This window comes from Gadus chalcogrammus, chromosome 8 (genome assembly GCF_026213295.1).
Source record: "Gadus chalcogrammus isolate NIFS_2021 chromosome 8, NIFS_Gcha_1.0, whole genome shotgun sequence".
NCBI lineage: Eukaryota > Metazoa > Chordata > Actinopteri > Gadiformes > Gadidae > Gadus > Gadus chalcogrammus.
Window position 1 is genome coordinate 9,815,478 of NC_079419.1, and position 13,434 is coordinate 9,828,911.

The 13,434-nt window shown below is 44.7% G+C and overlaps 1 protein-coding gene across 1 annotated transcript in view; it reads right to left on the reverse strand.

Moving 5' to 3' along the window:
- LOC130387250 (piezo-type mechanosensitive ion channel component 2) overlaps positions 1-13,434 on the reverse strand; it is an 82,427-nt gene that overhangs the window by 62,463 nt on the left and 6,530 nt on the right. The window contains exons 2-3 of the mRNA XM_056596269.1: positions 11,292-11,387; positions 6,535-6,660 (exon numbers count right to left, since the gene is read on the reverse strand). Coding sequence (XP_056452244.1) covers positions 6,535-6,660; positions 11,292-11,387 — 222 coding nt within the window. The remainder of the gene's footprint in view (positions 1-6,534; positions 6,661-11,291; positions 11,388-13,434) is intronic.

Consider the following 13,434-nt stretch of genomic DNA (forward strand, 5'->3'; position numbering starts at 1 on the left):
AGTAACATGTTTTGTAACCAACAGTAACAATGCAAAAAATAAACAGCAGTAAATCAAAAAAATTTACTTTAGGAGGCAGCACACATTCAATATCTGATTGAGGTTGGTACGTTCCTTTTGACGGCCAAAAACAACTAGAAGGTTCACCCCACTAGATAACACAGGCATGACAGCAGCAGGGGGCGTGGGATCATATATCACCCAGACATAAATTACCCTGGTAACCGTGACGAGGACCTGGAGCAACGGTGAAAATAATTCTCTCTCCGGTTCATAAGACATAATTTATCAGTTCGTATGCACATCATTTCAAGCCCGAATCCTTTAAGTATGCCATGAATAGGTTGACAGGACTTTAGTCATATTAGGGGTATGTTGTGAAAGGGTTACTGTGGTTAACATCGATGTGAGGTTCAAGGCCCTACTACTAGCGTGCCTGCATGATATCGCTGCAACGGAGCCTCTGCCTTCTCTTTAACTAGACACAATGTTTCCCCACCAACTGAAAAGCCGCAAACATTGTGCAGGAATTCCTTAAATGTTTTCATGAGGGGTAGGTCTACATGTAAAAAAAAAAAGTAAAGAAAAAGGTCAAAGAAACACTTCAGGTACTGTTTGGCACTGGCTACACACAGCGCAGAATAGTTTAAGTGTTCCTGAACGTCACTGCGGTCAAAGGAGATACTTCCAGGTATTCAATGACCACGTGGAGGGATGAGGGCCGGGGCGATTTTTTGCCTTTGTTCCAACGCCAGGGAAGAGGGAGCATCCCGCTTTAGAGCTTTGACTAACTGACGAATCGATGAGTTTGTTTTTGTGGGGTTAATTAGCACCACAAGGTGTTGGATTCCTACAGCGCTGGAGGTAGTGCTCCAGAGTGTGTGTGTGTGTGTGTGTGTGTGTGTGTGTGTGTGTGTGTGTGTGTGTGTGTGTGTGTGTGTGTGTGTGTGTGTGTGTGTGTGTGTGTGCGTGTGCGTGTGTGCATGTGTGTGCGCGCGCTGCAGAGAGCTGGGGAGGTGGGCCACTGCCTGGGGAGCAGTCTCACTGAACCAAACAAACACCCCAAAGGAACCTGCTGTTGCTTTAACAGTGAATGGGATGGACGTTTTCCTTCTTAATTAAAAAACAAAGTCAAACTAATTAAAGGTTTTATAGTCAAAAAGTATTTTTTGTTTTAAGAAATAACTGATTGTTTCCAAAGACAGTTTCATAACCTTCCGCCTTGGACAAACACCTGGATGGATGATAAGCTCTGGTTTATTTTAGGCTCTCTTTTGAAGCAGCATGTTTCGAGAACACCTTGAGGATGTTCCCATTTTTGACATGATACATTTTCTGGCACTGAATGAGTCACGCTTCCAGTCATCTCGTTGGAAACAGGAAGCAGCCTCTGCACTCCTACAAAGCCAAGTGAAAAGATTTAATGGAGGCTCAGCAAAAACATTTGCGTTCAAGTGTTAATCATCCGCGCAAACAGAGGTAACAAGAGGCTGCCAACGGGAGTTTATCCAACCGTGAGAGTGCTAGTGAAGCTTCCTTTACGGCTTTGGAAGCAAGATGTCTCCTTTCTGCTTGATAGAACGCGGATCAATCAAGGCTGCGTTATTTCGGGACAATTTTTATCTCGTTGTGTCGATAAAGTGTAGATCGGGTGGCAGGATCTGACCTCAAGATTCTGAATGCTGAAAATGCTGAAAATATTATTAGCCAGCCGTGGTCCTGCTCAGTGTCCGTGCTAGCTAGAGAGCTGTGATGGCAGTCTTATGTTGCACCCTGTGTTATTATGGACACTGACTTCACATCACATCTTTTTGATTCACCATGCAGTTTGAGTTTTGCCCTATTCCAACTCCAATTTCGTTTTCTACATTCGACATTTTCCTATTTCTTTTCTGTGCCATACACATCGGTGCCACCGTTGAGCAGAGTATCTTTACCATGGTACAGTAAAGACAGGTTTTCCTAACGACGCCGTTTCTTTTTTGGAGCGCCGTAAGGATCAACCAGGCTCTGTTTTAGTTCCCTGTGACAGAAGGTCCCTTCTCCAGATGGGCCCTGCGTCGTAATGTCCTGCTGTGTGCTGGTGCCATCAACCCAAATGAATGAAATCATTGTCTTTTACTTGAGTTTGTAACTAACGGTCAGATCATTGCGATCAAAGAGATTGATTATGTGATACTAAAATGTTATCTTTTTTGTATTTCGATTTGTAATAAAAAGCCTGTAATAAGAATTAAGGACTTTTTGCCATCCTCCAACATCCAGATGAAATCCATTAAAGCTTCAAGAACAATTGACTATGACAATTTTTACAAGATAAATGCGTTGATTCGGAGCTCAGAATGCTTTACGGCCCATAATAATCAGACATACAGCATTATAAGGGTTGAGGTGCAAAAAGTAACTACATCAGATGGACACAAAGGTCCAGCAATGTACTGTCTAACGTGGTCGGTCACAAATAACTAATACATAAAAGTTTAACACAAAAGCAAACAACCGAGTCCAAACTGCATTTATTTAGGAAAGGAAGACCTTTCCTACGTACGGACCTCATCACAGGAGTGGAAAAAATCTCACATGAAGGTACCCCTCCCTTCATGGCAAGGAAGGGGTCCACTCCCTGTCCGTAAACACACGTCATCTCTCACCCAACTCAGTGGTGAGCTCTAGCTTCCTTAGCTCAGTGTCTGATTTCGACACATCTGCGCCCACCGCTGGCGGCCTGATGGACAGAGTCTTGTCATCACGTCATCCCAGTCAAAGTATTAGTGCTAGGTCCGCGGGGGGAAACACACACAGAGGTATTTCAAGAATGCCGGAGTCCAAATATCTGCCGTTGCACGTCACTTTAGACTGAGCGAACTCCACCCAAACTCTGCCAAAAGGTGCAAGAGCTGTGTGGGTGACATAACAGCCCTGGATTACTGTTAGTGATGCACGGTGCAGTCAGCATTTAGAGGCTGATGAGACATTGTTCAATAGAAAAGCAGCAGCCCTGACAAAATAGGCAGGGCAAGGTTCAATTCTTTAGAACTCATGGTCACTCACTCGTTAGAACTGTACTTAAATATCAAATCTAATGTGCTTATAATAAAAAAAATATTTGTGTTTCCTCCGCCACTGAATAAATAAAACCTAAAAGGGATAAAGAACAACAATAATAAAAAAATAAAAAATAAATAGTGTTGACTTAATTCATCCACTTGCCACAGTATTGTTTGACTTTCAATTATCTAAAACCAATGAGGTGTGTTTTGCTAGAGCTACAAAAATATTTGAAGTTGCTGCCATATTTGCTGCCTGCCAGGCACAAAAAGATGTGGATGAGAGTCCCCAGACTTTATGGGAACCTCATAAATACTTCAATACTGCCCTTTGTACCCCCGGCACCTCCAGAGAGGAACCGCCCGACTGGCCTCTTGTTCCACTGGAGAGGCTGCAGGTCGCAGAAGACAGAGACAGAGCCTGACCAGCTGGTGCTACTGCTGCTATCACTGCTACTCCGCCCTTCATCCCTGGGAGCCGGGCTGGTCTGTCAGCCATGGGTCACATTTGAGGCACTGTTCTGTCGGTTCAGTGTGAGTGAAGTGAAAGTAAAGGCACCGTTATAATAAGGAACCTCTGCACTATCTACCTTAAAGAACTGAAGTATGTCACAATTAAATCTTTTACTCACTTGGCCACTTTATATCAGCCCTTTATATCTGTGCCAATGTGGCCCATTGTTTTTTGTTAAAAATAAATCAATCAATTATGGGCCCTTTGTTATGCGCGGGCCCCACGGTACTTGCCCCTGCTTCTGCCCCCCCCCCCCCCCTCTGTGTCCCTGTGCATGACTTACACAGAGTATGGCTCATCTTCTCACACTCACACGGTTTGAAAATGTATCTCAAAGTTCCTTCTACTTTGATTCATGGGTCGCATGGAGTCAACAGGCCTCGCCAAACACTAGGCCTAAAACCTATTATTAGACAATCTCAGGAAGGGCTATTTCATAGACTTCAGCGTGACGGCTGACAAGCAGCATGGGCCGACGGCATGAGAGGTTCAAATAAAAAGTGAAACCCGCCCATCTGGCGGTCGCCGAAGAAGAAAACAAAGCGAGAGGGGGACGTGTGTTTGGAGATGTAATCCGACCCAGGTCTGCTGAGCTCATCTGGTGACCAGTCTCTGACCCGCAGCTGGCACGGAGATGCTCTGCTGTTGTTCTCCTGTTGTTGTTGTTGTTGTTGTTGTTGTTGTTGTTTGATGGCTGGAGAAGGGTAGGGCCTCCCCTATAAAGAACAGCTTGACTTGGTTTACTGCACTAATGGCGTCCTTGGCTCAGAGGAAAAGCAGAGGAGAGGATGTGTAGGGGGGATAAGAGCAGTGGTGTGGAGGAGGGCTGTGTGTTTACCCACGCCTGCCAAAAGGGAAAGGGTGTCAAGGGGCCAAGACAACAGATAAGGGGAACTGGAGCTAAAGACGGCATATCCAGACCAAAATGAAGGAAGGTGCAACCGCAGGTATAAATAGCTCCAAACAGAACAAGAGCCGCCGGATGCTCTGGACGATCAAGATTGTTTATCAACACTTTTCTATATATATGGCATCGGTCGGTGGTACAATATAGAAGCCGATATAAAATAGGCCAAAAAACGCGAGTGCTGTACTTTTCTACTTTTACTCAACATGTTCCCTTCAGTCCCTTCCATGTTTTAAATCCCCACCATTTGCCTGGTTTAAGAGGACAGAATGGATGGGCTGCAGCGTAACTCAGATATGCCAGTAAAATTGTTGTAGTGTGTTTTACAGGTTAGAGGTTACGAGATGATGGTAGAGAGTCGATCTCTCTGAGATAAAAACTTGACGGCCGTGAATCACCAGGAAGGAAGTAGGTCTCGCTGCAGTTACACAATGTGCAGATCTAAAACAAAGCCTTGAAATAAAGTGTTTTGAGCAAGGTTTTCATTGCCGGTAAAGACAATAATCTCCATGCTAGAGGAGGTTTAGACAGTTTGCCAACCCATTGAAAACCCCTCGGGGGGAAGCTCATGCTCTCCCACCCACAACAACCAGCAACAAGAAACACATGTTCCCCGTTCGCTAGCCGGCAATACGATAAAGAGCGCGTTGATCGTCAGGCTGAGTTTGAGCAAGATGAAGTTAAGGAATAGATGGGAGCATCACTAGCTCAGCGCTGGGTAGAAAGCTTTGCGTTGGGCTGTTGGTCCTGCAGTGCCGTGACATCACTTTAATATCTCCGAGGTCACAGATCAAGTCCACGGACGTGTGAGATGGATGGGACACATTGGGTCTCGAACGTGTTGGGGGGTGTGTGTGTGTGTGTGTGTGTGTGTGTGTGTGTGTGTGTGTGTGTGTGTGTGTGTGTGTGTGTGTGTGTGTGTGTGTGTGTGTGTGTGTGTGTGTGTGTGTGTGTGTGTGTGTGTGTGTGTGCGTGCGTGTGGATGTGTGTGCGTGATAGGACCATCCGTCTCCTGCCGTTTGGACTACACTCAAACCGTTACCGTGACGTACTGCAGGAGGAACAAAGAGGAGGGGTAGAGGAGACCCAGAGCCAGCCCCCGAGCAGAACCGGACCCCCCCGCTGGGAGCGCCCGCTGCTTCATTTCCCCCAGAACCCTGAATCCAGAAGCCCATCCAGGAGCCTTCGGTATAGGACCACCCGCGCTCCAACACCTACGTCTGTCCCCCTGGGAGATCCTTGAGGATGGGAGGTGTGTCTCTACGTTGCTTGGCTGCTGCTGCTGTTGTTTGTACACCAAGCCTGCTGTTTGGCAGGTGGTAACACTATGGATTGGTTAGAGACCCAGAGCAACCTAAACCCGCTGGTGAAGTAAAACTCGGCCACAAGGCAGTTAAAGTTTACGATGCTTTTAGGACTTTTTAAGACAGCAAAATAAAACAACAATGTGGGGTACGAATAACATGATTAGAGATGTTAAGGATTGTTTTAGGAAGGGGCAGGCGAGTGAAGCAGCGTTGCATGTCTTCAGGTAATTATGATGCCTAAAGTTGGCTTCGTAAATTATAAAAGCAATCTTTATTAAATAAGGCAGGAATTAAGTGCTGTGCGCTTCACCGTGTGCCGTTTCAGATGTCACACAGACTTGGCTGTCGGGTCAAAAGCTCTGATCTCAAACTATTACAGTCTGTAAAAGTTTGGATCTCACTGGTATTATCCTGTTGCTGTCACCATGGATATAAGATCTATTTTAGAGTCAAAATCCAAAAGCCAAGCACGGCATCTCTTCCTTGATGAGTCTGGGGAATCCATTTTCACCGACCAATCAAGTACAAACAGCGTCACCGTGTCAATGACAGAGATACGTAGGGAGGGAGCGAAGGTGCAGAGAGGGAGGTTGTGTTGTTTTTTGGGGTTGTTCAGTTTCAAAACCGTGTGCTTTTCTGCTCTTGTCAACTCTCGTGGTAACTCTCGAATCCCACCTACAGCGTCGTTAAGCCAGTCCAGATCTCACTGACCATGAGCTAGCCTACTGTTGACGGGACGAGAGAGGGTTAGAAACTCACAGTTGAAGTCGGCGTTGATGGAGTGGGTGGCCAGCAGGCTGTTGACTGTGATCTGGTAGATGATGTGGAACAGCACGAAGGACATGCTGGTGAAACACAGCGACATGAGCAGCCTCCCTGTGTGGCCTAGGGATGGAGGGGGGGATACACAACGTCATCTTCATTATCATCATAATCATCATCATCATCATCATCATCATCAACAACAATAAAAAAACATATCCAATTGGACAATTGAAGAGACATTTAAAGAACACACTACATTGATGAACTTCTGGTTCCCTCAAATGGCTTTCTAACGAGGGGTTTATAATAATGCAATATGCACAACTTGGGAAGGCTCTATCAAAATGACGTGTCCAAGTAGGAGTGAACATCATAATTAACATTCTCATGGACGACATCCAACATCCACATTTTCCCCCAAATCTTAGATAAAATATCCCCTTATAATTGATGTGAATTGAAATACATATATTAAGTTGGAATAAGGACACTATCACAAGGAAATGTTATTATAATAAGGGTTGTGTATTTGTAGAGGAAAAAAGGCAGGCAGGCAGTCCACATAGAAGCAAGCAAGGAAGGTATTGTATTAATTTCCAGAGGTACATTTTCTTTGTGTGTTATTCATAACCAGCATAATAACTCTTAAATGTAAGAGTAATAAGTAAAGTAAGACTAGTACTTGTGTGAAAGGCGTTGAACAATCTGCATTTTCAATTCCAAACCATCATCTCATATCGTAAGAATAAGTGACTAACTCCTCCGATACCATCAACATTGAAGGCAAAAAAAACACTTAACTTGGCATTAAAACACCCACTTTCAGCCATGAGAATAAACCCATGGATTTGGTTTTTCATATCCGGCTTCTCTCTTTAAGAACGATTAATGTCCACTGATGCTTTATGAACTTAACTGCCGTTGACCACAGAATAAATAGGCCTAATAGCTGTTAAAGTCAGCGGTGTGCAGAGGCGATGCACTGGGTCAATGGTCCGAAGGAACCACCTCCCTGTTTCAGATGCTGTAGCAGCAGCCCTTATGAACACGCCCGGGTCAGTAGGCCTCGGTAGTACAGACACCCGGGTCCAGACGGACGGCCTGGTAGTACGATAAAACGCTGTTCAACTATTTAAATACACCTATCACGAGGGGTCTGTATCAGCGGCGTTTGCATCAATGGCATCAACGCTTTGTCTTAGCTACTTGTATTTATTATTTTATTTTCCCAGTGGTAGCAACGCATGTGTCTAGTTTTAATGTGATGTCTTGTGTGTATGTCCAGTCAGACTTGATGTCTCCCTTGTTCAGCGTGGTATTGTACTGTCCTGTCTGAGCCAAATCAACTCAATGAATTCCAGACGATTTGCGTAGTTTGGCCATAATAAAGACTTGACTCGACTTGAATGGGACAACGGTGACAAGTTCAAATCAAATGAAACAAACCAGAAGGAACTGGTGCTGTTGGGCAGCTTCTGACCACCTTGCCCTTTATTGGGAACCTAAAGGTACGATTATGGGATGCTGTGTTGACGATGTGATGCTGTGTTGCTGTGGTGATAATCCTCCATGGTAGCCATGGACCACCTGCATAGTGCTCTCATGGACATGTTGAACCCTGAGGGATGCTGTGTGGCGTACCATCCCCCCCCCCCCCCCATCCCCCACTGTTCTGGTTGAGAGACGGTCCTCTCCTATCTAGTGCTTATTGGTAATCGGCTTGCCGTGTACACCCGTGTGTTTTCCTCTCTAATGGCTGCGTTAGTGATTCTTCACAGGAGCATCATCCCAGAGAGTTCTGCATTCACTTAGGAGTATTTAACACATTCCTGCGCGGGAACGCTCACTGAATGCGGTGTGTAACCACGGATATGTCAGGCCCACCCGCACACACACACCGCCGGGGGGGGGGGCTTCCATCCGGGATTCCGGGATTGGAAAACAAACGCTCTTACCTAACGCATTCAGGAACGTCAGGTGAGGGATTATTATGGCGTTCCACAGGAGTTTGGTTTACACCAGTCGATGTAGTCAGCCACTAACGGTTATTGTCATAGTTGAAAATTCAATCATTTTTCTGTCGATCAACTAATCGACTAATTGTCAGAGACCCAGATGTCTCTCTGCTAAATAAACACCCATGTAACACTGAGATGCTAAGCGAATATGCTATCCCAGTATTATTCAGGTCTATTAAACGTTGAAGTAAAACTATTTGGGCTAATTTCCCACTGCCATTCCCTCGACAGTCGCAAAGATGGAATATAATGCTTGTTAATACCAAGGAAAAGGACTGTTAGTGAGCTTCTGGCTATTAAAAGGGTCCTCCAGGCAGGACAATATGGCCGTCCTGGCTTTGTCTTTCTCTTTCCTCTGTGCAACAGAAACAACTGCTATTCGATTGCCATCTATCCTGGATGCAATGTGACATAGTCTCATAATGACCTCCCAGGAGCACATTTAAATGAGGCCCAAACAGAGACCATTGTTCATTTACAATTCAACAAATGTTTCTTTCTCTTAAGCACTTAGATAACCGCCACTGTTCAAGACTATGCAGGCCCGTGTTAACCCACGTGGCTCTTGATCCCGAGGTTTACATAGGTACAAAACAGTCTAACTCTCATGAGCTACTGCCTAAAGGGAGGAGAATGTAACAGAAACAGAAACGTGGTTCATCGCACATCTCTCACTACAAAAACTAGAGGACTACCCGTCTTTTAGGGCTTGTAAAGTCCTAACTGAAATATTAACATGTCTACCCTGCCATACTGTAAAAACATCCCTGAGGAGATGGTAACATTAGTGCCATTCATCAACTCTGCTGGGACCTTTGGGTGTGTTAAACATCTATTAGGCATACAGGAGAAGCAGTTAACATGTTGACTGGGAATGTGAAATCTACAGGGAGTTAAAAATCACCAATTACACCCAAGAGTAAATCAAACAAACAACTACGGGTCGTGGAAATGATTGCTCCCCTCAGAAATGTGTTGGAATCTTGGATTGACTTTTATTTTGTCTCATTGCTCTATAGTGGCTTTTTAAAAAGGAATGGTTAACCTTAGTAGAATATATAAAACTAGTCCTGGTTTGAATTAACAACAACAATTAAAAAGGAACACGCCCATTTCATTTTTTCCAAAATCAAAAATACAGCATTGAAATGCATTTTACAGCTGTCACTTAAATTGAGTTTCATTAACACCTTATACTTTGTCATATAATAAAAAGCTACAATCATTTTGAAACGCTTCTGAAAAGAATGTGCGAATGATGTGCCAGTGATAGTGTTGTTAGCTAAAAGGATATTATTGCATTCATGTGAATTCCAGTGTCTGTGATTACAGTCTTCTTTTTCAAGAATGTTGGCTTTGTAAGTAATCAAAGATAATACCCGCAATAAATTTCTCCCAGACCCCATTTATCAGAACAGTTTGCTGTTTCAAACTGGAACTCTCCATTTCCAATTACAAACGGGTGAGACAGAGAGATGGTACAAGTCCTGGCCAGCCTCCCAGTCAGAGAGAAGACTGCGTACCTGCTGCTGATGCCTGTGGCAAATCAACACGCATTCACGCCTCCCAACTCCTTGGCTGTTTTCACACCACAAACGGCCCACTGACAGCTGTGAGTAGCATGGCTCAAGCCAAAGCCATTTGCCAATTTTGATATTATATCGACACTATTGATGCAGGTAGAAAGGCACCCTGTCAGGGACGGTATAAAAATAACGCGTCCATTTAATTACTGTGACTCAAGTCTCAAGGATTCACATCTGAAGGGAGTTATTGACCAAGGTTGGATAACGGGGACATACTGAGAGAGAACATTATTTAAAAAGTAAAGTATGGTTGAACTTGGATTGTAAATAATAATAATCAGTGAAGAGCCTCGTCGGCGGCAGAGATCAGACAAGGGGCCGTGCCGTGCGGTCACGTCTTCACCAGAAGACTCCTTAACTATTGATGAGGGCTCTAAGTGGTCCCACTTTCTCCAGCGGTCCATCTCGCCCTCTTCTCCCCCCCCCTCTCCCGAACTTCCTGACTGTTGTTTCAGCTGGAGACGGGAGCACGGGGACAGCTCCCAGCCTGGATGTTTTCCCTTTCCTCCGATACATACTCATGTATTATTAAAGAGCACATGTGCCCGGGTTCCCGCGGAGAGCCCTGCCGTGAGATGCCTGGGAGGTGTCCAGTCGGATATTGCTTTAGACGCGCCAGGGGGAAGTGCGCCGGGTCGTATCACGAGTGTCTTTTTACAACCGCAACCGCCGCACTGACACGGCTGCAGTGGCCGCCGGCGGGAGAAGAAGACGTTTTAGGGCCGAGACTTAAAAGGAGATGGACTCTGATTGTTATTTGCTTCTGTGGCTGGAGGATATGAGACCGCCGCCGGGTGTGTGGTATAGGGTCGTTAAACACCGAACATCAACCACCAAGTGAGACCGTGAGAAGGTCTGGGAACACGGGACGAAGCGATGAGGTTAAGCTGCTACTAACATCAGTATTGCCCTTGCGGGCATGACAATGTGGGTCCATTGCTTTCACTCCTTTTAGGCAAGATACACATGAACCTAATGTCATGTGATGGAGTTTGAATTCAGACGGTGGGGCACAAATTCGCTCGGATCAGAAACAACAATTGCAATTGGTTGTCTCTCTCAGGTTTGATTTCAGAATACTATTTATTCCTACAAGATGGAAAGAATAATAAGAGATTAAAGATAGGGCCGGATATAGAGTGCTTACCTTGCATGGTGGTGCTCGTGGGCTCTGCAAAGAGAGGGATAAGCAGGAGGTAGATGAGGTAGACAAAGGACAGGCCATTGAACCTGAACAGACAGGCTGCAGGGGGAGAGAACACAATACAAGCACAATATATGAGCATGTGATTTGATTAGCAAGTATTGGGACTTTCTCCTAGGAAAGGATCACGTAAAAAAGTACATACATTCGAATACAAGGAAATCATAAAAAAAATTAAAATAATAATTGACAAATATTCTAAAAAAAAAAAGAAATGCAACTGCAGCAAAGGATTGAATAAAGGTAAAATTAATAAAAGAATGGACATCTTTGAAGCAGGGTTTTCTACTGTCTACAGGATTGTCTAGTGTCTGCAGGGTTGTCTACTGTCTGCAGGGTTGTCTGGTGTCTGCAGGGTTGTCTAGTGTGTGCAGGGTTGTCTAGTGTGTGGAGGGTTGTCTAGTGTGTGGAGGGTTGTCTAGTGTGTGGAGGGTTGTCTAGTGTGTGGAGGGTTGTCTAGTGTGTGGAGGGTTGTCTAGTGTGTGGAGGGTGGTCTAGTGTGTGGAGGGTTGTCTAGTGTGTGGAGGGTTGTCTAGTGTGTGGAGGGTTGTCTAGTGTGTGGAGGGTTGTCTAGTGTGTGGAGGGTTGTCTAGTGTGTGGAGGGTGGTCTAGTGTGTGGAGGGTGGTCTAGTATCTTCAGGGCTGTTCTACTGTTTGCAGGGTTGTCTAGTGTGTGGAGGATTGTCTGATGTCTGCGGGGTTGTCTGCTGTAAGCAGGGTTGTCCAGTGTGTACTGTGGGTTGAACTATAGTTCAACTATAGTTGAATAGTAAGCTGCCTATGCTGTGATGAATAGAAACAATCTCCTTCTTGGCAGAGGAGGGATGTCCAGTTAAGAGGTGGACAGCCTGAACGGAAAAGAGCTTGGTCAATTCAACCTCTTTTGTCTATAAAGAATATAAAAAATGACATTGGGAATAAGGACTTTTCAGCAGTGACCCTCTCTGGCCACTGGATCAAATAATAATTAATACACTGAAGTCTGTAAAGTGGCAATGAAGCAAGCTACAACCATGGTAGGAAGGAGGAGGCCTGTATTCTGTCTCTCTCTCTCTGTCTCTCTTTGTCTCTCTCTCTCTCTCTGTGTGACTCTCTCTCTCTCTCGCTCTCTCTCTCTCTCTCTCTCTCTCTCTCTCTCTCTCTCTCTCTCTCTCTCTCTCTCTCTCTCTCTCTCTCTCTCTCTCTCTCTCTCTCTCTTGCTCTCTCTCTCTCTCTCTCTATATATATATATAATGGAACACAAAAATCACAGCCACGTTTCATAATACGAAGAGAATTATTTTCACCAGATTCTGATAGGGTTCCGATACCATTTACTGTGCTTTACTGTTTGTGTTTTTTTATATTGCAGCATTAAAAAAAACATCCCTCCAGGTCTTGGAAATAGCTTGTTGTCACGCACTATCCGTGCTCCTGAAACGATGAAATGAATGAATACAAGGGAAAATAAGCACCGTTTGAAAAGTGGTTAAGACTAAACAAAAGCATGTGTTGTCTGAGAGGGCAGTGAAAGCATCGTACCTGACAGGAACAAAGTGTTTACTTGTTCACTTTTATCCTAATTGCAACTGTTAAAGACGATTTAGATCTTGGTTCTGTACCGCCCAGTAAACGTAAAAAAACGAAACATGTGTATCTTATAACTAGCACATATTCATATCCTCATCCAATATACATGACCCCCACCCTCCACTACCACCAAAGTCCATGTGAGGAAGGCTTTTAAGAGCATATAATGACCAAGGCTGAAATGTTCTCTGTTAAAACAAACTGAGCCATTAATTGCTATATTGATTTGGAACCACAAAGTGGACCACCGCAGTGAGGCGTGGCCCAGCTGAAAGCTACCACCAATTAATAAGCAACCAGTCATCACCGCAGTGACAGAAAGTATACATGAGAATATTGGAATCCTATCCATATCACGATCCGCAGCTTGGTAGTCTAAACTAATTATAATCGCTTACACAAACACACACACACACGCACATGCACACACACACACACACGCACACACACACACACACACACACACACGCTCTCTGTTTTGGAAGGAATTTATATTATAATATCAGTTATAGTATCA